This window comes from Nematolebias whitei, chromosome 8 (assembly GCF_014905685.2).
Source record: "Nematolebias whitei isolate Nwh7 chromosome 8, NemWhi1, whole genome shotgun sequence".
NCBI lineage: Eukaryota > Metazoa > Chordata > Actinopteri > Cyprinodontiformes > Rivulidae > Nematolebias > Nematolebias whitei.
Genome location: NC_056505.1, coordinates 13,688,246 through 13,709,464, shown reverse-complemented (window position 1 = coordinate 13,709,464; position 21,219 = coordinate 13,688,246). Strand labels below are relative to the sequence as shown.

Sequence of the window (21,219 nt, the reverse complement as noted above, 5' to 3'; positions counted from 1 at the left end):
AAGGTTGCAGACCTAATATCTTATAACTAAAGACCCCGATGACTGATTTTGGTTATTTCCTTGCAAAATAATGGAGATCTTGCTTACTATTAACAGCTAAAATAGCAGCTACGGCAATGTCAAGATAAGACTCGTGGATTTGGCACGCACTGACTAATTTACAATCTTGAAAACCTGAGTTTGGCTCAAAGTGCTCACTGCATGTTAAGCGCTGGGAGGAGCGTCACAAAATCCCGTTCTCTGATTGGTCACCGCGAAGACGGTCCCCCTTCACAATGCGGAAATAAAACTTGTAGGAGTTCGCCCTCGGTCTGCTGTCAGTTGTGTTGTCGTTGTGTCAGTGTTGATCTGAAACAAAGAAATAGCATCTAACAGAAATGTCTTTGTCGTTCGAGGGAAGAGTTGTGCTCGTCACTGGCGCTGGAGGAGGTAACAGTAGTTTGCTGTCCTGTCAATTCAAAAGGCAAACGTAACGTTAGCTTCAGATGCTAACGTCGCTAAGATATTTAGTTATTACACCGATCTATCTTTCCCTCTATGACCTACCATAGTCCTGTTGGATAATTTAGAAATGTTGCCGATTGCTATATCTGACGACAGGTCTGCAAGACTAAACATCAGCAGAGAACCCTTGTAGGGACTATCAGGTGGTTTGCTAGTATAAGATGTTTATTTTATTTTGAAAAGCACAGGGAGCAAAGTACATAGTCTCTGCTGGAAGTGTGTGAAAGGTCATACTCAAAAACACTACAGGGCTGCAGTTTTTAATTGAAATACAAAAAACAAATGTTTTTACTTTATTCACTTTTTTTCTCGTTTGTTCAACAGGTCTTGGCAGAGATTATGCACTGGCTTTTGCTTCAAGAGGAGCCTCTGTAGTTGGTAAATTATAATAATAAAAAGCATAAATAAAACATAAACTATAGTTTGTTGCTTAAAAGTAAGGTGTACACAGTTCTAATCAATATTTAGTCTTATGCCATGGTGGAAAATCTTACTCAAATTCTATTTTCATGTTTCAACATTTATTTAGACTTTTGCCATTTTAATATTCAGATTTTTTAACCATAGTTCGAGATTATTTATGCCTGTTCACAAAAGCATCATAAGTGATAATCGTGTGTGATATGAAAGCTATTTATTTTTTGCAGGATACATTGATAAACCAAGGATTGATTGGCCAAAGATGTCTTGTGTTGATTTACTCTGGGATTTATTAACTTTTATTTAACCAGACAAATCCCACTGAGATCACAGATCTCTTTGACAAGGGAGGCCTGGGCCTGAAGGCAGCCTAACATGCATGTTTTTGTTCTGTGGGAGGAAACCGGAGTACCCGGAGAAAACCCGCGCAAGCCCGAGAAGAACATGCAAACTCCACACAGAAAGACCCCAGGTTCAACCGGGGATTGAACCCAGGACCTTCTTGCTGTGAGGCAACAGTGCTAACCACTGAGCCAATAAAGAGATGCCTTTATTACCTATTATAAAGTTTTTTCTTTTCTCAACATTGTATTAAGTCACACTAGACATGCTGACAGAAGTTTCTGAATTTGTGTTAACTAAGCTTGAAAAACCCAATGTTTTGTCTCGCATACTGAATTTATCTAATTTTGGTATGCAGGTATGTTAGAAATAAATTATACTTCAAAATACAATCGTGTGTATTTTGCATTGACCGCAACAGCAAAAGCAGTGATTGTCTCTTATACCTCATGTGCCAGTTGGCTAGTACTGCTTAGACTGTGTGTCTCTTAATTTGTATCAGATACCAGCATTGCTTCAATTTTCTTTTAGAGTAATCTGAGAATTGCACCATTTATCCCATGTTGCTTATCATTGTCATCTTTTTGCTATAAAGTGAATGACCTCGGGGTAGATACAGCAGGAGGTGGAAGGAGTTCTGCAGCTGCTGATAAGGTGGTGCAGGAGATAAGGGCAAAGGGAGGCAAAGCTGTGGCAAACTATGGTGAGATATTTAGACTTTTGTCTATTATTGTTTTTTTTTTTCCATTCTTTTTCAACTAGTTTATCTCACAGACTGAAAAACAGTATTGATTTTTTTTTTAGTTCGCCTTTCTCACTGATGAATCTGTTAGTGAGTGTTGAAGAAAAATGAACCTTCTAGCTGTTTCTTCATTTTTGTGTTTCTCATATACATAGAAAAAGGCATCTTATTTAAAAAAAACAAAGCAAGGAAGGCCTTGGTTTGGTGAGATTCATTTGTAAATTTGAAATTGTCACTTTATTTTTTAACCCACTTCGCAGCAAACATTTGAAAGCAGTTAGTAAAAATGTTTAATCCCTCACTGTAACTCACACAAAATTTGAATAGGCTGTAAGGTTTTTGTTGTATGTGTGTACAAGTTGCTCTTCTCTCCCTCACTGGTAGATTTTTCTACATATTGTTAGATGAGGTTCGACAGTTCTCTGAATATAGACAGTCTTTAATACAGTGAGTTTTTGCTTCATTCGTTTGCACACACAGATTCTGTAGAAGATGGAGAAAAGCTGATCCAAACAGCACTGGATACATTCGGAAGAATTGGTGTGTACCATTATTGAATTAGAAGTCTGTAGTCTTCAATTGTTTTTAATGTGATAATTTTACTAGAATCAATTAACTCTGGCTATTTCTTTTTTTTTTTTTAGATATTGTTGTAAACAATGCTGGGTAAGTTATTTCACAGCACCTATTTAATTTTTTTTGTTAATGAAAGACATCTGCTTTTTAGAGTTAACATCCTCGAGTGTGAGTCACTACGATTGTGACAAGAATGACCTTAATTTTGACCTCGCGGACAAAAAAAAAAGGTCTAAAACTCTTTCTTTATTTTTGTCCAGGATACTTCGAGACCGATCATTTCCCAGAACCAGCGATTTGGACTGGGGTGAATAAATCTTTTTATCTGCACTTTTCTCCCATGAACTTGTTACTTATGGGTCAGTCTAACACGATCATTATTTGTTTAATCATATTACTAACTATAGACATAAGTAAAAATAAATGTTTTTATTTTATTTTACTTAATGGTTTGTATTTAATGTCCAGACATGGGTATGTTTGTCAGTACCCTTCAACAATAACAATAAAAGAAACACAACTGATGTGACCACCCATCACTTCCAGTTTTGTACCATCAGTCCCAGAAACCCTGGTGCATTTTGGCAAATTCATCATGCAAAACATCCCAAAACATGCAAATTGGCAAATCTCACTTTTTTTTTTCCAGCCAATAGTGGTATCCACTTGAGTCTTCTTCCTTTGAGCTCATTGTGATTTAAAATGTGACTGATGGTGCGATTAAAAAGTGACAAACCTTGACCTTGAAGTTTAATTTTAATAGTTATGGATGGTGTTCTTGGCTCTTTGGTCTTGTTTACTTGAAAATGACTTCTAGAAGCATTAGTGTTTTTTTTTCAATGGTTGTTGGGACGAATACATAAAAAAAGTGCTTGTTTACAGGGATTCACTGTAGTTTCCATGCCAGATAAGAAATGACCAACTATTGTACTGTCACTTTAAAATTATTGTATTTAGACCCAGACTCGTGTGCTGAATGAAAGTGTTGTAAGATGCGATGTATGTTGTTTGGTGAACATGTGCACAGAAAAGGAGGGAGTTAAAAAAATAAAAAAATAAAATCTGGCATCCCTGATGTGTGGCTCAGCTACATGCATTGCACATGCAGTGTTGACATGTACACAGTTACATGTAAGCTGGTGAATACAGGAATGTTCTTTGGACCTAGGATGTTGTTGGTTTGCTTCTAAATGCTGAAATAGGGTGAGTAGCACAAAAGTCACGTTGTTCTCTGCCATTTCTTGTAACTGTTGTCAGTGCAGAAAAACTTTTTACTGCAACAGCCTGTAGTGCACATGTTCAATTTTGCCCGTGGAGCATTTCACATCTCTATGGGGGGGGGGTTTCCCATAAATAGCCTCTCTGAGACCTGGATTCAGAAATCTTCAGTTCCAGAGAGAATGAGGACTGTTGTAGTGTGCACGAATGGTCGAACAGCATGGTGTAAACGGGGCCCTTTTCTACCATCCGCACTCTGTCTGATCAACCCAGGGGTGCTTTTCCTCTTGTGTCCACTTTCTGGAAAGCTGTTTAAAGCCCCATGAACCCTATAGTATTTTTATTAATAATGGCAGCTGTGCTCACAGGGATATGAAGATAGTCTTTTAACCTTTACCTTTTAACATGAAGATCTATAATCTTCTTTCTGAGCACCTTGGACAGCTCTCACCTTTTGCTTTCTTTGCTCCATGTTCAGTGTGTTGAACACAACCTTTTAACTGAATCGCTTATCCCCAGAAACATTGTTTCAATCAGCTGTAATGGTACCAACAAACACATCTGTGTCTATGCATGCAGTAACAACAGTTTAATATTGTAATTTCAGACCTCATCCATAGAATTCACCTGAGAGGCTCTTTTATGGTGACTCGAGCTGCTTGGAACCACATGAGAAAACAAAATTTTGGCAGGTACGTACAGCTACCAACAGCTAGCATGTTTTGTTTTGTAAATCCTTTTGAAATGTGAAAGTGTGCTCTTTGAACCCTTACGTTATCTCGTTATAGTCTAGCATTTATAAGTTCAAAGTAGAGATTGATTTATTACCAGCTATATCAGTGATTACAAACATTTTTTTCTTCAGAGCCCTATCCTTGCCCAGATTAACAAACTCCCTCCAACCCCCAGCATGTAAATACTCTTGCTTAAATGATGCAAGAATAACTCTCATTTATCATTTGTTTACTGATAATATATTCCAGATATTTTTTATGGAAAGGAAAATTGTCATCCACTTTGCTTAATTCCACTCCTGTTCAGAGAGTTTAACTTAACCTGAAGGTTCAACTTGCACTGAATAGGACAATGACCTCAAACTCTGTGTTTGGTCAGTCAGGGACAAAAAAACGTATCCTTTGAACTAAAACTTCTTTTTTGTTTTGTTTTATTTCTTGAAAAATATTTTCTCAATCGGCTTGGAAACAAACGAGTTACAGTAATCCTATTTAATAAAAATGGACAAAAAGCTTGAGCAAAATCAGTTTCCTCCTGTAGCATGTTGCAAAGTGTAAAGATGCCCACACAGAGACTCCAGACTGTTTCTGTCTGCTGACATTTTACTGGTAGACGTATAATGAATTATGTCGCAACTAAATGTGCATCAAAAATGGTTAGTCTTATGTTTTTTAAACAAAACTACAAAAGTCCAAGTGTTACGCTTTTTGTCATTTTGAATGAAAGGTGAGACATCTTGTGGATAGTCACTCAAAGCAGTGATAGTAAAGTAAGTGCACTTTATATTGATCTGGTTGTTAAGACTCCATTCACTTATGTCAGATGAATGAAGACATCATAGACAATAAATGTTTTATTTGTTTATTTAACTGCAGCTTACAGGCCTCTAATTTAAAGGACATTCTGGCTTCTCTGGTGCATCTAATAACATTTAGAGGGCATCTCAACAATTGAAGTTAAAAATTACACCTGTGTTTTTACTTTAGTAATAAAAAATATACAGTAATCCCTCGCTACTTCACGGTTTGTTTATTGCGGACTCGCTGTATCGCAGTTTTTCAAAGTAAGACTGGACATGACACACAATCGGCTGATGGATAAGCTGCACGATCAGCATGGAATTTTTATTTAAAATAAATTATTTTAAATTATTTGGCACCTGCTGTACATTTGTGCAGCCCATACTGCAGGATAAGCTTCCTCCTGCAGCTGAACAGCTGATCAGCTGTTCTCCTTGCAGTGTGGAAAAGTGGGCGTGGCCTAGAACACTTGCAAGTGGCTGAGATCAGCAAAGGCAGAGAGATGGAAATCATGACATTCTGTGCTTTTTTAGAGCATTTAGAGTTTAGAAACATTGTTTAGAATATTGCAAGTGTGGGAAGGGTTTAAAACACCTTTATTTATATACACCGTGAGGAAAATAAGTATTTGAACACCCTGCAACTTTGCAAGTTCTTCCACTTCAAAATCATGGAGGGGTCAGAAATTTTCATCTTAGGTGCATGTCCGCTGTGAGAGACATATTCTAAAAAAATAAATAAATCCGGAAATCACAATGTATGATTTTTTTTTAAATAATTTGTGTGTTACTGCTTCAAATAAGTATTTGAACAACTGTGAAAATCAATGTTAATATTTGGTACAGTATCTTTGTTTGCAGTTACAGAGGTCAAACGTTTCCTGTAGTTTTTCTCCAGGTGTGCACACACTGCAGCAGAGATTTTGGCCCATTCCTCCACACACACACATCTTCTCTAGATCAGCCAAACCTGGGCCGTCGCTGAGAAACACAGAGTTTGAGCTCCCTCCAAAGATTTTCTACAGGGTTTAGGTTTAGAGACTGGCTAGGCCACTCCAGAACCTTGATATGCTTCTTACAGAGCCACTCCTTGGTTCTCCTGACTGTGTGCTTCGGGTCATTGTCATGTTGGAAGACCCAGCCATGACCCATCTTCAATGTTCTAACTGAGGGAAGGAGGGTGTGCCCCAAAATCTCGCAATACATGGCCCCGGTCATCCTCTCCTTAATACAGTGCAGTCGTCCTTTCCCATGTGCAGAAAAACACCCCCAAAGCATGATGCTTCCACCCCCATGCTTCACAGTAGGGATGGTGTTTCTGGGATGGTACTCATCATTCTTCGTCTTCCAAACACGACGAGTGGAATTAAGACCAAAAAGTTCTATTTTGGTCTCATGTGACCACAGAACTTTCTCCCATGACTCCTCTGGATCATCCAAATGGTCATGGACAAACTTAAGACAGGCCTGGACATGTGCTGATTTAAGCAGGGGAACCTTCCGTACCATGCACGATTTTAAACTATGACGTCTTAGTGTATTACCCACAGTAACCATGGAAACTGTGGTGCCAGGTCTGACCAGTTCCTCCCGTGTAGTTCTGGGCTGATTCCTCACCTTTCTTAGGATCATTGATGCACCATGAGGTGAGATCTTGCATGGAGCCTCAGTCCGAGGGAGATTGACAGTCATGTTTAGCTTCTTCCATTTTCTAATAACTGCTCCAACAAAAACAAAAAAAAGATTTGTAGGCTCAATCATCCAGGTAGATGACACAAAAACGGTTAGATCATCGGGACCATTTTCTTTAAGGGAGAAACATTTCGTCTTCCATCCGGAAGACTTCGTCAGTCTGTGGCCTGCTAACCAGATCTGTCCTATAAGTAGCCTTCATTGCTATGATTTAAGCCAATCTCCTGCTGGAATCTCAGAAGCCGGCTTTTAACTCATGCAAAAGGACCCATCTGTCCAAAACACTCAATCATCTTGATTTACAATCAGATGTTTTAGGCCAGAAGGCTGATACTACTCGCAGCAGGAGGTTGGCTTGAAACACAGCAATGAAGGCTACTTATGGGACAGATCTGATTGGCAGGCCACAGACTGATGAAGTCTTCTGGATGGAAGATGAAACGTTTCTCCCTTAAAGAAACTGGTCCAGATGACACGATTTAACCTTTTTTGTGAATTGCTCCAAAAAGTTGATCTTTTTTCACCAAGCTGCTTGGCAATTCCCCCGTAGCCTTTTCCAGCCTTGTGGAGGTCTACAATTTTGTCTCTGGTGTCTTTAGACAGCTCTTTGGACTTAGCCACGTTGCTGGAGTCTTACTGATTGTGTGGGGTGGACAGGTGCCTTTATGCAACTAACTACCTCAAACAAGTGCTTCTAATTTAGAATAATAAGTGGAGTGGAGGTGGACTTTTTAAGAAGCGGACTAACAGGTCTTTGAGGGCCAGAATTGTTGCTGATTGGCAGGTGTTCAAATACTTATTTGCAGCAGTAACACACAAATAAATTATTAAAAAATCATACATTGTGATTTCCAGATTTTTTTTGCTCATCACGGGGCTTCAGGGTACGTATCCCCCTCGATAAATGAGGGACTACTGTATTCTGCAACAACATGGATATTTATCTTGCATATTTATCTGTTCATATTTTAAGTTATAATTATTATTATAGTTACGTTGCATATAATTCTTTGCTTCTGAATTAATCGGGGTAAAAGTTGCTCTTTTATGAATGAGCTAATAAAAAAAGGAAAACCAATATACAAAAAAGTTTTAACAAACATTTTGATGAAATTTGCTTTTAGCTCAGAGCTAGCTCCGTATTACGTATAGCAAGTAAAATATTTCTGCTAGTTGTAAATAAACATTTTGAATACATAACTGCAAGCTGTTTAATATATATGTATATTTTATTTCAGACATGAAAAAAACAATTTTTCAGATTATGTTAAATGTGTAAATGTTGAGCATTACTCATGCACACTCTTGAAATCCAATCTGTGTGCAGTCACCCCAAAGAAAGATTTATGGTGCATTTGAAAGAAAAAGCCATATCAGGAAGAAATAAAAAGGCGAAATGTCATCGACTCAACTCTCCTGGTCTCAGAGCTTTGAAAGCTACGCTCTGAAGATATTTGTTGTGTGAAGTAGGTCCTTGATGCAACATTTCATCATGCCATGCTCTGTAAAAATTCTAATATATGTGTTTGGGTAATAAAACCTGATGGGCTGAAAATTTCTCGCAGTAAACGACTTCACAAATTTGGCGCGTTAAATTATTGACGTGAAAAACGATTTGTCATTGCCAGTCCCCTTAATGTTTTGATCATTGAATGAGCATGGTGTAATATGGATCACTGCTTACTTATGACCGGTGAGATGGCGATTCGCAGACGACTCCTGCAGTTAATGTGGCATTGATGCTTAACCTTCTTACTTCAGCGTGAGATTTGTGCACTTCAGTGCCAGCTTGTTCCTTTGGTGTGCAAACACTTTCTTCTTCCGACACGTGGGTTGCATAAGCAGTTTGAATAAACCTACTGTGCTGTGTTGTGTGTGTGTGTACATTTGTGGTAAGAGTTGATCGGTTTTATTTATTTAATTGAATGTCTAAATATGCACATCAGTATACATCTGTATGACAAGTGTGTACTTCTTTGTGAGACTGTGTGTGGGTTGTCACAGTCTCTTTTTGACTCCATAGTGATGCCTGTCACTTTGCATTAATGCCAACTGTGTTGGCTTTGGTTGTGTGTGGCTAGAATCATCATGACCGCTTCAGCTGCAGGCATTTATGGAAACTTCGGCCAGGCCAACTACAGCGCTGCCAAGCTAGGCCTGCTCGGGCTGGCTAACACCTTGGCAATCGAGGGGCAGAAGTACAACATTCACTGCAACACCATTGCTCCGGTGGCTGGGTCACGCCTCACAGAATCTGTCATGCCGCCAGGTAAGCAGAGACGGAGCTAGTCTGTTTGCTTTGTGGGAGTTCATTTTTTCTCAAATGCACTTTTTTTTTTTTTTAAATTTGGTCAGGCCAAAACGGATAAATAGAATTTTAAAAACACCTTCTTTTTTTAAAATTGAAAATCTTCCAGTTAAATGCACGCACAGTTCTTTTGTCAAATTTGAAGCAACATAATTTAAAGTAGACTTGTAAACTTGTCATTTATTATTCAGAGGCTGTTTTCTTTTGCCGTGATAAAATCCTGCACCCTCCGACTAGCTTAAAAAATTTAAACAGGCATCTCTAAGCCTTTTTATTTCACTGATGATTCTGACTGTGCTTCCAAATGTTACCATAAATTTTTCACGTTCAGAAAGTTAAAGCACGGATACACGCACGATGATCAATATAAAATAAAGTTCTGAGCGTCTCGTATGAATTGTATTGCGTGAAACCCAAACTTAAGAACAATCTCTCAGTGAGGTGAAAAGGTAAGACGATTTTTTAGTATTACCTTCTGTGTTTTGATCTAATGAAGACTGGGCTAGCTACCAAACGTTAGTAGTTCATGCTCGGTGACTACAGCTCTGTTGAAGGGGGGGGGGGACAAGTGACGAACCAGAGGAATGGTTTTGTTTCCATGCTGTGCTTGTCTGCAGTAGCATCTGTCATGCGGTACTGTGCCAACTGTCACAGGATGGTCTCACCTTGGTAAATGACTTGCTTCCATATGTTCGTACTCACTGACTCAGACTTGTCTGAAAGACAGAACAAAACTCATCATGCTAAAAGAAAGGGGTGCTTGGGGGAAACGGGGAATGCAGCGAAACAGATTGCTTTATTTCCCCTTACCACCGGAGCACAGATATTTTAGGAACTCATATGGTGTGTGTGGAAATAAATATTTAATGATTTAAAGAGGGATTTAAAAGCTCTTGCTTTAATAGTTTTCTGACTTTATTCCAACATTATTTAGGTTTAATGAAAATTAATTAGTTATTTTTGGCTCCTCCTGTTTGCTCTCAGCTGTGAAAGTTTTTTTTTTTTTCATCTAAACACACCCAGATTTTCTCCGGAATAATTTAAGATGCTTTCAGACCATAAGTTTTTAAAAGTTCACATCAGATTAAGCACTCGGGCAGACATGTGGTCCTAATGTCTGCTCTGAAATGACAAAATCTATTTTTGATAAGTGTCATAGTGCTTTTATCGAACGCATTACTTGAAGTAGAAGATATTCTGCACCCAAAAAAGCAAAATGGGAATCTTTTTTTTATTTTTTATTTTTCCTCCTGTTGTTAAGTGATTAAAAAAATAACAACCTGTACTCTGTTCTGTTAGCTCAGAGTTGCGTACACACTGTTTTGTGAAGATTTTTTGTATTTTTTATTAATGTGTTATTAAAACCAGCAAAAAAAACAGGCCATATGTAATTTTAATAATGCGCCAACAAAGCCGAGCACAGTTTGACATTGTAGATCAGTTGCAGGAAGAATAAATGTGCAGAGCAACAACAACATACATTTGTTTTATTTAATTAGATCTGGTGGCGGCCCTGAAGCCTGAGTTTGTTTCTCCTTTGGTCCTCTGGCTCTGTCATGAACAATGCCAAGACAATGGAGGACTATATGAGGTAAGCAGGAAATTGATGTATTTCTTCTGATTTTGCTCATTTTTGTGTCCTTTTTTTTTTGTTGCTTTGATTGCTGGTAAAATAAATAATGGACAAATTCAGTTTTTATCAAATGGCAATCTTTCTTTAATATCAGTGTGTCTTTAAATTTAATCTCTATGCAGGTTGGTGCAGGCTGGATTGCTAAATGTGAGTACAGTGTGGGTTTCCTATGTAATGTCTGAATATGTTTTAATATTCAGCAGCTCCTTCGTACTGTATGTGCAGGATTTTCACGGAGCGCTGACCCCCCACACCCCTTTTTTGTTTGCGCATGTGTGTGTGCAGTGCGCTGGGAGCGTACTCAGGGCAGGATTGTGAGACAGAGGAACAAACTTATGACTCCTGAGGCTGTTCGAGACCAGTGGGACGAAATCTGTGACTTTACAAACGCTGTCAAACCTTCAAATATACAAGGTCAGTAATGCAAGGGGACAATCACACACTCTTTGGTGCATGTAGCTGTTACGTTCACCTAGGGCACAGCATATTAAGGAGGACATGGGACTCACAAATGAGGGTTTAAACATTCAATTTATTGACACGGATTCTTGCGGGGAAGGGAAAAAAAAAAATGATGACAACCCATCCCCCCAATTCCCGTGTCCACCAAAAAGACAAAATAACCCCAAAGTATTAACTGAAAGTGATCCGGTCAAACAGAACAAATAAAAAGTTACCACACCGGGCCAACTCCATACAGGGCCATCGAAGCCTATGCTGGTACCGGACTACAACTAGAAAAAAACTTATGGCAAAAGAAATGGCAAAAACAAGACAACCGGTCCCACCAGGCCAAAGTTACAACAAAAATAAGATAAAAAGTTAACTACAAAACTACCTTGTTAGGCATAGGACGGCAGCATCAGCCTACCCCGTCGAGATGCATCCTGGACAGGATGAGCAACAGAAAAAACAGAACCAAACCAAAACAAAACAAGGACGGCCAGAGAGCAGACAAAACGAAGGAGTCCAAAAAGAGAGAGCAAGCTCCCTGGAACCAGCCTTTTTATGGGCGGGCGGAACTCGCCACAGCTTATAACATCTATCCATCCATTATCGTTTACCCGCTTCTTCCATTTTGGGTCATGGGGGTCGCCGGTGCCCATGTCCGGCAATCATTGTGTGAGGGGCGGAGTACACCCTGGACAGGTTGCAAGTCCATCACAGGGCCAGCTTACAACGATTAAAGGTTAATTAGTTAACCCAAAACCCAAAATATGTCCAAAGGACAAAATAGTAAGAATAATGTGCCTCAGGCACATAACAATGGTACATTTACCTGTAAAGTATCCACTCCTACAGATAAACCCAGTAAGACACGTAATGTAAAATGTAAATTATGGATCATTTCATGCCATTTTTTTGTCATCAGTGTCTATTCATTCATCTGTTATAAGTACCCAAACAGTTGTTGCTAATAAAAGGCATGTATCTATATGTCCTGATGCATGCTCAATAATCCAGGTAGATCAATCTAACATGTCTCTTTTGAAAATGAGTTCTTGTAACTCAATGAGACTACCTGTCTAAATAAAGGGTGAATAAAAAAATAAACTAAATAAATAAGGTGAGTCAGGTCCTCTGGACGGATGTATGTACATCTAATTTTTGGTATTTAGGACTGAAACATCTTGGTTCTATAATGCAAGAAATATGATTAAAAAAAATTTGGACATTAATTGTGCTTGTCTTGTGTTCTTTAACTCGACGATCGTACAGTTAAATGAAAAAAAGCTTGTTTTAGGCAGTTTAAACCAAAAATCCTCAGGTCTTGTCATTGAGTTTGTTTCCCACTAATAACTTTAGAGCTTTTACAAGTAATGCCTGAAATTCAGTTAAATTTACAGATGATAAAAAGATGTTTAATACATTTTTATATAATTGGTGATCATTTCATGTCTAAATCAACAAAACCTAAACGGAGAGCTGTGCAATTAAAATTCCAACCAAAGTACTAAGGAAAAAAGTTCATAGTCAAATGTGAACAAAAAGAAAATTGCAAGACTTTAACATTGAGTAAAAAATACAATAAACAAATTATTTACAGAGTGGTGTCCATTAAAATTGAAGTTTTGAAGCTGTCGACAAATCAAACTCCAAAGAGGAGCGTTGGTGAATTTCTGAATTTTAATACAAGTATGAAGGCAACTCCAGGACTAAAGTGTGTGGTTTTTAGACCTCAGTGTTATAACGTAGGCCAAATTGGAAAGGAAGCTACTTTACTGTCCTCGTTAAATTATAAGATTTTGCTTTTCACTCTGTTTCATCTAATGACTCATGATGATGCAAAAGTCCTGTTCACTAAGCCAGACCATTAAGGAGCTTAACAACAAGCTGTTAAGAAAAACACTATTTGATCATACTTTCTTGTTGCTGGTAGAAGATGAGCACCTACATTTTGTTTTACTTGCTTACGGTGAGGAGACTGCTGCACTGACATGCAAAGAATCACAAACATCTAGCTGAGAAGTAATAAGAGCACAGAAATCTTTGAAGTCTGTGAGCTTTATTCTAGTCAAGACGTCTAAAGTTTCAAGTTGTTGTAGAACTTTAACAAATATTACAAACTGTTTTAGACGATGAAGTACTGTTGTACTGTGATGTGTTGTCACCTCGGAGCAAGAAGGTCTCATTTCTCAGGTCTCCGAATTTTACCTGAGGACTTTCTGTATTGAGTATTTCTACTGAACGCTTGGGATTTCTCCATGTTCTCCATTCTCTTCCCATGGTTTCTTCCAAAAACATGCTGCTCTAAATTGATCTTGTGTGTGTGTGTCTGTGGTTGTCTTCTGCTTCTGTGCCAAGTCCCGTATTTTTCATCTTTTTCGGTCATTAACTTCATAAGAAATATTGAAAAAAGGAGAGCTGGGATTCATTTGACTCAGCAGTCATAGCACTTTGCAGACCCTGCAGAAACTGTAAACACTATAAAGCCATACTGTGGAACAATAGCAATGTATGTTAAAATTGATTATGCTGTTTAAAAATAACGTGCAAACCTGATGTACTGTAGAAGTCAAATGAACCTTGATTCACCTATTTGTATTTTTGTCTTGTATTTTTATGCACGATTAGTTTTTATTTTATTTTATCGCATTTTAAATGTTTTAGTATGCTGTGTAGCAAAGAAAGGCTCTTTGAAATTGGGAGAAGAGTGCGCTTTACCATCAGCTTACCTGTAATTACAGGAAATTTCAAAACCTGCAATGAGGTGAGGATCAAATGATGTTTGAGACGGAGCAAATGAAGTGGAGAGAAAAAGCCAGGGAGAACACCATGTTGAACACAAGTGCCAACAAATCCCAAAAGGTCTGATGCAAACGAGAAGGGGGAGAACACTGATTTATTATAACTCTCCACCTCCTCTGCCCTCTCTGTGCTGGAAGCTGGGAGGGAGGGTGGCGTTGTAAACGTTAACTGAACTTTTCCCACCGGGTGCTTGCAGGTCTCATTAGCATGACTTGGTTGTTCCACCTCATTTGTAGCTTAATGCTGAGGCTTGTTGCTGCCTCTGTTCAGTAAGTGCTTGCCTCCGATTGATAATGAGGAGCCGCGTGGTCTTCTAGATCTATTGCAGACTGTCTCTGCTTTTTCATGTGTAGGTATTCAAATTAATTCAAAGCTAATATATTTAGATGATTTTCAGAAAACGCACAGTGAGAACTCAATGCATTACATATAATAACAACTGGCATTTTAATAGAGAACTAGCTGTACTTTTTCTTAATGCACCTGCTGTCTATTTAAAAGCTGCATCTGGATTTGTTTGATTAAACTAATTTTACACAATCTCAAATTTAATTAAAGAAATCGTCTTAAGTAAAAGTTCACAAATTAGCACGTAGGTTCTGAGTCTTCGTTGTATGGATCAAAAATTCAAACGTACTCAACAAAACAAACATGACAGCTATTTAATTGTATGTTTTCTGCTTTGATTGCAGATAAAACCTTCCACATTCTTGGTAATTTATTAAAGACATTTAGTGTGATTGCAGTTTGATCTGACTCACTTTGATCACAGCAAGAACAATTACTAAAGCTTAGCTAATTGTTTCAGACTGATATCAGACCATGCAATTTAATCACAATAATTAGTAGTAAATGAGACATGTACATAGGTTATTAATTAACTTAAATATATATATATTTGGTTCTAATTCCCTCAGAGGAATTTTTTAATAAAACATTTGCTCTTAAGCTTATTTAATTTATTAGTAAGAGCTAATTGAGAAGGCTAGATTAAAAAGTTATTTTTTGTTGAGTTCTAAAATAGTCATTTGCTGTTCACTGTCAGCCAAACATGGGAGCTACTCATTATTTTATATGTTGAAGATAATAATGCTTCCACTTATTGTAACAGAGATGGAAAAAAAATTGGGTTGCACAGATAATTAAATGGATAATTGTAGCTGTCCAACATAATTAATGAACAATTTATAATGGATGGTTTTAAGGTAAATTAAGTCAATGAGGGGAAAAAACCTTGCATAGTTTAGCTAAAGTGTTTCTGCTTACCTGCATGGTCAGTGTTTTAAATATGCCTGAGGTGTAATGAGGCACGTGTCACCTCATTTGCTCGAACATACTTCCTTTCGTCTTTGTGCAGAGTCCATGGGGATGGTTGTGGACGTGCTTTCTCGAGTGGAGTCGGACGGAGAAGCTGGTGCAAATCTAACTGCTGCTCCAACCTCTGCAGTGTCAAAGTCACGGATTGATCCTGTGAGTAGAGTCTACTGCTACCTTTTTTGTTTTTTGACAGCAACCGACAAGATGTTTGTAGCGTATTTTCTGCTGCACACGTCGCACCGCCTTAAACATCGCACCGCCTTATACGTTGCATCAGTCCAAATATGTTTAATAAAGTGGAAAAATCCATCAATACGTCACTTCACCGTATACGTTGCATCTATTATGCGTCACCGCTGACCACCTGGAAATGTGGGCCGAACCCGGAAATGTGGGCTGGTGTGTCACAAATCGATTGGCTGCCAAATGCTGACTGCAGGGGCGTGCACGGGAGGATTCTAACAAGAATTTAACAAGATTAACACTTATAAACAGTTATTTGTTTGCTCAGAATTATAGCAAAGGTGTGTCTCAGTCTAATTTTTCCTTAATAAATGCACTTTGACGGTCAAATCAGCTGCATGTAAAAAGCCAAGCCGCAGAAACATGAACGTGCAGAGGGCGACTCGCTGTGCATTTCTTCAAAATTTAACAAAATAAACACCTAAAACAATTATTTGTTTGCTCGACTTTATAGTAAATGTGTGTCTCAGTTGAACTTTTACATAATAAATGCACTTCAGTGGTGAAATCCGCTGCATTTCACTGGTGCAGCGCAGCGAAATGAAGCTAACTGTTGCTCCAGGCAGATGACGGTGGCAGGCTGTGGCAAGACAACTGTGTCATTAATAGCCACTTTTACGTATTACATGATACAATGGCATGCCATACTAAAGTTCCATCTAGCGGTTGAAAATGGCAGTGTTCAATATTTTTAGTCAAAATGAATGAAAACGGTCATATCTCAGCCAAAAATTGGTTTATAAATGCAGTATGGGGAAAAATCCATAAATACGTCGCTTCGGCCTATAAGTCGCAGGGAGTTTGGATCTTGAAGCATTAGAAATCATGCTTATTGTAGTTTTCTCTTTTACCTGCGCTACTTGTGAGGAAATACATTTATATCAAGTTATAAGCATTTGGGAATAAATACATTTAGTTTGTAGCTGCTAAAATACTCAGCCAGGTTTTAAACTATTCATCTGAGCTTCTTTGAGTTTGTTAGATTAAAGGTCCACTTGTTGGATGTAGACACCTAGAGGCTCATAGTGAAAATGGGGACTCTTTCAAAACCATGGGTTGTTCTTTTTTAGTATTCATCTTCTTTCTTATTTTGCCTCCTGACACTGAAGGATAGTTCAGATCTTAAAGTGGGTGCTTTGTCTTTTAAGGAAAGGTTATGAGCAGTTATTGTCTTACCTGTGGAAGGTAGCTTTTTGAACAACCTCAGTTTGGAGAGATTGTAGTTTTATTATAGATTTAAAAAGCTAACAGCTCATCATAATTTGGCAGCAGTGTTGTTTCTAAAACTTTTTCATGAACCGCTATAAAGTTTTGAGATTTGAATTATTTGAAGGTGGCAGCAATCCACTTTGGTCTTATCCCCGTTTCGACTTCGTTAGCTTGTCAATCAGATCAGAATTAAACTCCATTCCTGCAAACAAAGTTTGTTCAACAAGCTATCTGCAACAGGTAAGATAGTATTCCTTCGTAACCTTTCCACAGAACCTCTTTTTCAAATATCTGAAGCATCCCTTTTGTAAACAAATTACATGTGACCTGTTGATTAGTCTAGATTTACCATTAACCATTTACCATTGTGCCTAAAAGAATAAAATCAGCTGACTACCTGAATGCTCATATATTCAGGTACTATTACATAATAAATATTATGAGCATCAAAAGTCCTAACTTCCTTGATATGACAGACACATTCCAATATGACAATGTCAGGAATCATCAGGCTCAATATGAGAAAGACTTGTTCAGAAAGCACGAGGCATGATTTTCACACTTGAATTGGCAACCACAGACCTCAGCCCCATTGTGTGTGTTTTTTTTTGTTTTTTTTTTTGGGGGGGGAGGTGCGTGCTGAAAAGGCCTTGATCAATATAAAGCTTTGGAGAAAAGTCTTTGCTGGTGTGGATTAAAATGAATGTTGTGAGCATAGCTAAGCTTGTCAAATACAGTAGATGTGGAGGAGGCAAATTCATGCTTCAGTCATAAATAAAGGTGGCCTTATCTGATTCAGACAATCTCAGTTGTTGACAGAAAAAAAAAAACATTTTCTGAAGTGGCAGCTAGAAATGGTGCTCATAAATATACTGTAGAAATGATTTTGTTTGATGCATGCCAAGAATGGTTGAAGCTTTCCGTTTGTCTATAATGTGTGTGTGTGTGTGTGTGTGTGTTGCAAACATATGGGCATAATAATTTGTAATTTTATGAGCTTAAGGACATCAAACAAATCACTGGAAGAGTACCTGTGTAATAACTTCAAGTATTATCTTACAAGGTTGCTGAAGAGTTACTGAGGTAAACTCAACAAAAGGTCTCGAGTGAATATTTTAACTTTCTTTTTTCATACTTGCATTTCCCTCCCAAAATCTGGAATACTTTGAGACTGCAAGTCCTGTTAAAACGGCTTCACCGTGCGTTACTTATCCTCTCCAATGTCGTTTTTCATTTACTCTAATTCTTTTAGTTTTAAATCAACAAAAACCAGCATACAGAAACTTGTAGACACCTTAAACCTAGTTTATTTAGCTCATGTCTTGTGATCCACTGGAAGCTCGGGGTGCTGCATTTCTCTGCAGCAATACCTCTTCTTTTTTCTGCGTTCTGGATGTTTTCTGGCCTCTTTGTTCAGCTACTGGGACGGTAAACAACAGGAAGTACAATAACATCTAACAATGCACAGCTGTAAACTCTCTGGCTGTTTCAAACTTGGCATATCATGACGCTGTAACAACCCTGTGCAGTATTAAGTCAGGGATGATAATGGCCTCCTTGGCAAAGCTCCTACGACATACAGAGTAACTTGGGTGTCTCCTGTACAAATATAAACCTGACACCCCAGACAAGTGCTACTCACATTAGCTTTTTAAAATCAGATGCACAAAAGATGCTGAAACACAGGAGACTCCCTCGGTAGGTGTTTCTCCCCTTTACTGCACTTCCCCTCTGAGAACCAGAACGACCTGACGACGGCTCACATATTGCTCAGTTGCCTAAATAAAATGAAACGATCATCTACAAAGACGGCAGCAACACTATATTTTATTAAGCTCCTTGGTAGGATGCAATTGTCAGTTCGCATTTATAAGTAATTATGCTCACATGAATAATCTCGCTGTGCATAAATTCAGCATATATTTGGAAACTGTTCATCAGTTGTGTCATCTTAACATTAACTTTAACTCATTTACAACCAATAGTTGTGCTCAGTTCAACAGGGAAGCTGCAGAAATAGTTACTAGATGTAAAATTGAGTGAGAAATGTATTTTAATGTTTGTGTTAAAAAAATAAAAAAATAAATACATTTTATATGCTGTGATGGATTGACAGCACTTGCTGTCCTGGTTCAGTGGTACTGTGAAGCAGTTTTTAAAATAATGTGCATGCATACTTCTGGTTTCTGTGTCCTCTCCAGTGTGTAGCTGTCTGCTTGCGTTTTAGAATGGAGTCGCACTGTAGCCTCAAGACAAACATCACCACTGTGTCCTCACTGAACTTTGTGTGTGTGTAATACTTGTGTAGTTACACACACACACTGTTGCATTTTTATCTTTGTCCTTGTGGTGCAAGTCTAGTTAATCCATGCTGTGCCGCTGCTGCGCATGTGTTTATTTACAGGCTCCAGCTACACAACTGTGTAACGGAGCTAAATGGTTTAATGTGTTGAGAGTTTAAAGAAGAACTTAAAGTAAGAAGGGTTACATGTTTTGCGAGAGGCAGTTGGTTAATTATAAGCTGTAGTTTTTAGGCTGTTGTATTATTGAGAGATGTTTCTGTCTGCGTCGCAACAGAGCATAGAAACTGGAAATGTCTTTTTGTGAATTGTTGTTACGCAACTTGACAAAACTACAAACTCTCAGTGCATCTCAAATGAGGAGATTACGCAATTTAAACAAGTCGGTGATGAAGGAAAATGTTTTTTATAGGTCCTGTCTGTCAGTTTATTTGACTTGATGACAATAAAGGCTTTACTTAAAGTGCAGCAATAGAAATATAAAGGCAAACTTGACTAGTCAATTTTAGATTTATAAATTTGATCTAAATGATTTGAAGCTCAAATGTGTTAATTGACGAGCAGTCGAATAAATGAAACAAACAGTTTGCTTTAAAAAAAAAAAACTTTTCTAACAGTTCAGACTAGGGATGCATGATATTATCAGCATCAATGTTGGCGATAAAATTAAATATTGGACATCGGCCATTCCATCAAAATAACTCGCCGATATAAAAGGTGCTGTTTTTGTATGACAACCCAGTGACAAGGATGCCTGCAGCGCCAGCACATCGTTATGACATCACGCGTGCCGTTGAGTTTAGATTTGTGAAAATTTACAAATGTCTACTGTTCAAGTGTTGTCATTGTGTTAGAGAGAGTAAATATCATGAACAAATTTAACATTAAATATTATCCAAGTTGAAATGTTACATCATTTTCAGCCCCTTTTGGCATCTGTATTTTGCAGCAGGCCAAACTGACAAAGACGACGCAGAATAATGTATTTTAATTCCACAGCAGAGAAAACTATGTAGTCTCTGTAAGTAGGTCTAGGAAAAAAAAACATATTGGTATTGTTATCGGTTACTGGCCAAATAAGTTTTAACATATCGGCATATTGGATATTGGCCAAAAATTTAATATCGTGCATCCCTAGTTCAGACATTTAATGTTATCAATAACAGTAGGTTTGATTAGAAAATCGTACCTTTTTGCAATCGTTGATAATCTGAAAACTAGATAAAGGAGAGTCTTATTTACAAGATTTTTTTCTGGACATTGTGTGTATCAAGAACCGCCTTTGGATAGTCTCAGTTTAGCTTCAAATCTAATTTTCATGTTCAAATTAATCAGCGTGAACATATGAGAGCATATACTGTAATATGAAACCCAAATGATTGTGGGTAGGTTTCATTTCCCACATCTGCATTTTATTGCAGTTTTAATTAACAATCAGCCTTCAGAGGCCGGGCTTTCTGTTGGTTTCTAACCAGCTGAGTGGTGATATTCTGCAGAGTGTGATCCGCACCATTCTGCCAAGCAGGAATTGTTTTTCTGAAGCTCTGTGATCATTTGGATGACAAATCAGCAGCTGCAGGAACACTGAGACTGTAATGTAGCCACAGAAGGATAACGGCATACTTTGCTTCTCGTAGGTCATTTCATTGATTTAATAACACTAATTGATATGAACGAGCCACTGAAATTCCTTTATGGCTTTATTTAAATCATCCACTTTATAAAGTTATTACTGATATTTGTCATATCAACTTTCCAATGTGCTCTGTAAGTACTATTTCTGCTATTAAAATAGACTTGTATCATTTATTTAGCACTATACCAGGACAGGGAGGGCTTTAGTATTCCTCTGTGACTATGGAGTTTTAAGTAACAACAAATGTTATAATAAATATAACATTTCTTAATGTCCTCCACAAAAATCATCCACAA

The 21,219-nt window shown here is 37.9% G+C and overlaps 1 protein-coding gene across 1 annotated transcript in view; it reads left to right on the top strand.

Annotated features, from left to right (window-relative positions):
- Nucleotides 1-274: 274 nt before the first annotated feature.
- hsd17b4 (hydroxysteroid (17-beta) dehydrogenase 4) overlaps nucleotides 275-21,219 on the top strand; it is a 36,278-nt gene continuing 15,333 nt past the window's right edge. The window contains exons 1-12 of the mRNA XM_037680969.1: nucleotides 275-429; nucleotides 829-882; nucleotides 1,862-1,969; nucleotides 2,489-2,548; nucleotides 2,653-2,674; nucleotides 2,845-2,891; nucleotides 4,410-4,494; nucleotides 9,110-9,297; nucleotides 10,836-10,927; nucleotides 11,092-11,116; nucleotides 11,255-11,383; nucleotides 15,576-15,688. Coding sequence (XP_037536897.1) covers nucleotides 378-429; nucleotides 829-882; nucleotides 1,862-1,969; nucleotides 2,489-2,548; nucleotides 2,653-2,674; nucleotides 2,845-2,891; nucleotides 4,410-4,494; nucleotides 9,110-9,297; nucleotides 10,836-10,927; nucleotides 11,092-11,116; nucleotides 11,255-11,383; nucleotides 15,576-15,688 — 975 coding nt within the window. The 5' untranslated portion in view covers nucleotides 275-377. The remainder of the gene's footprint in view (nucleotides 430-828; nucleotides 883-1,861; nucleotides 1,970-2,488; nucleotides 2,549-2,652; nucleotides 2,675-2,844; nucleotides 2,892-4,409; nucleotides 4,495-9,109; nucleotides 9,298-10,835; nucleotides 10,928-11,091; nucleotides 11,117-11,254; nucleotides 11,384-15,575; nucleotides 15,689-21,219) is intronic.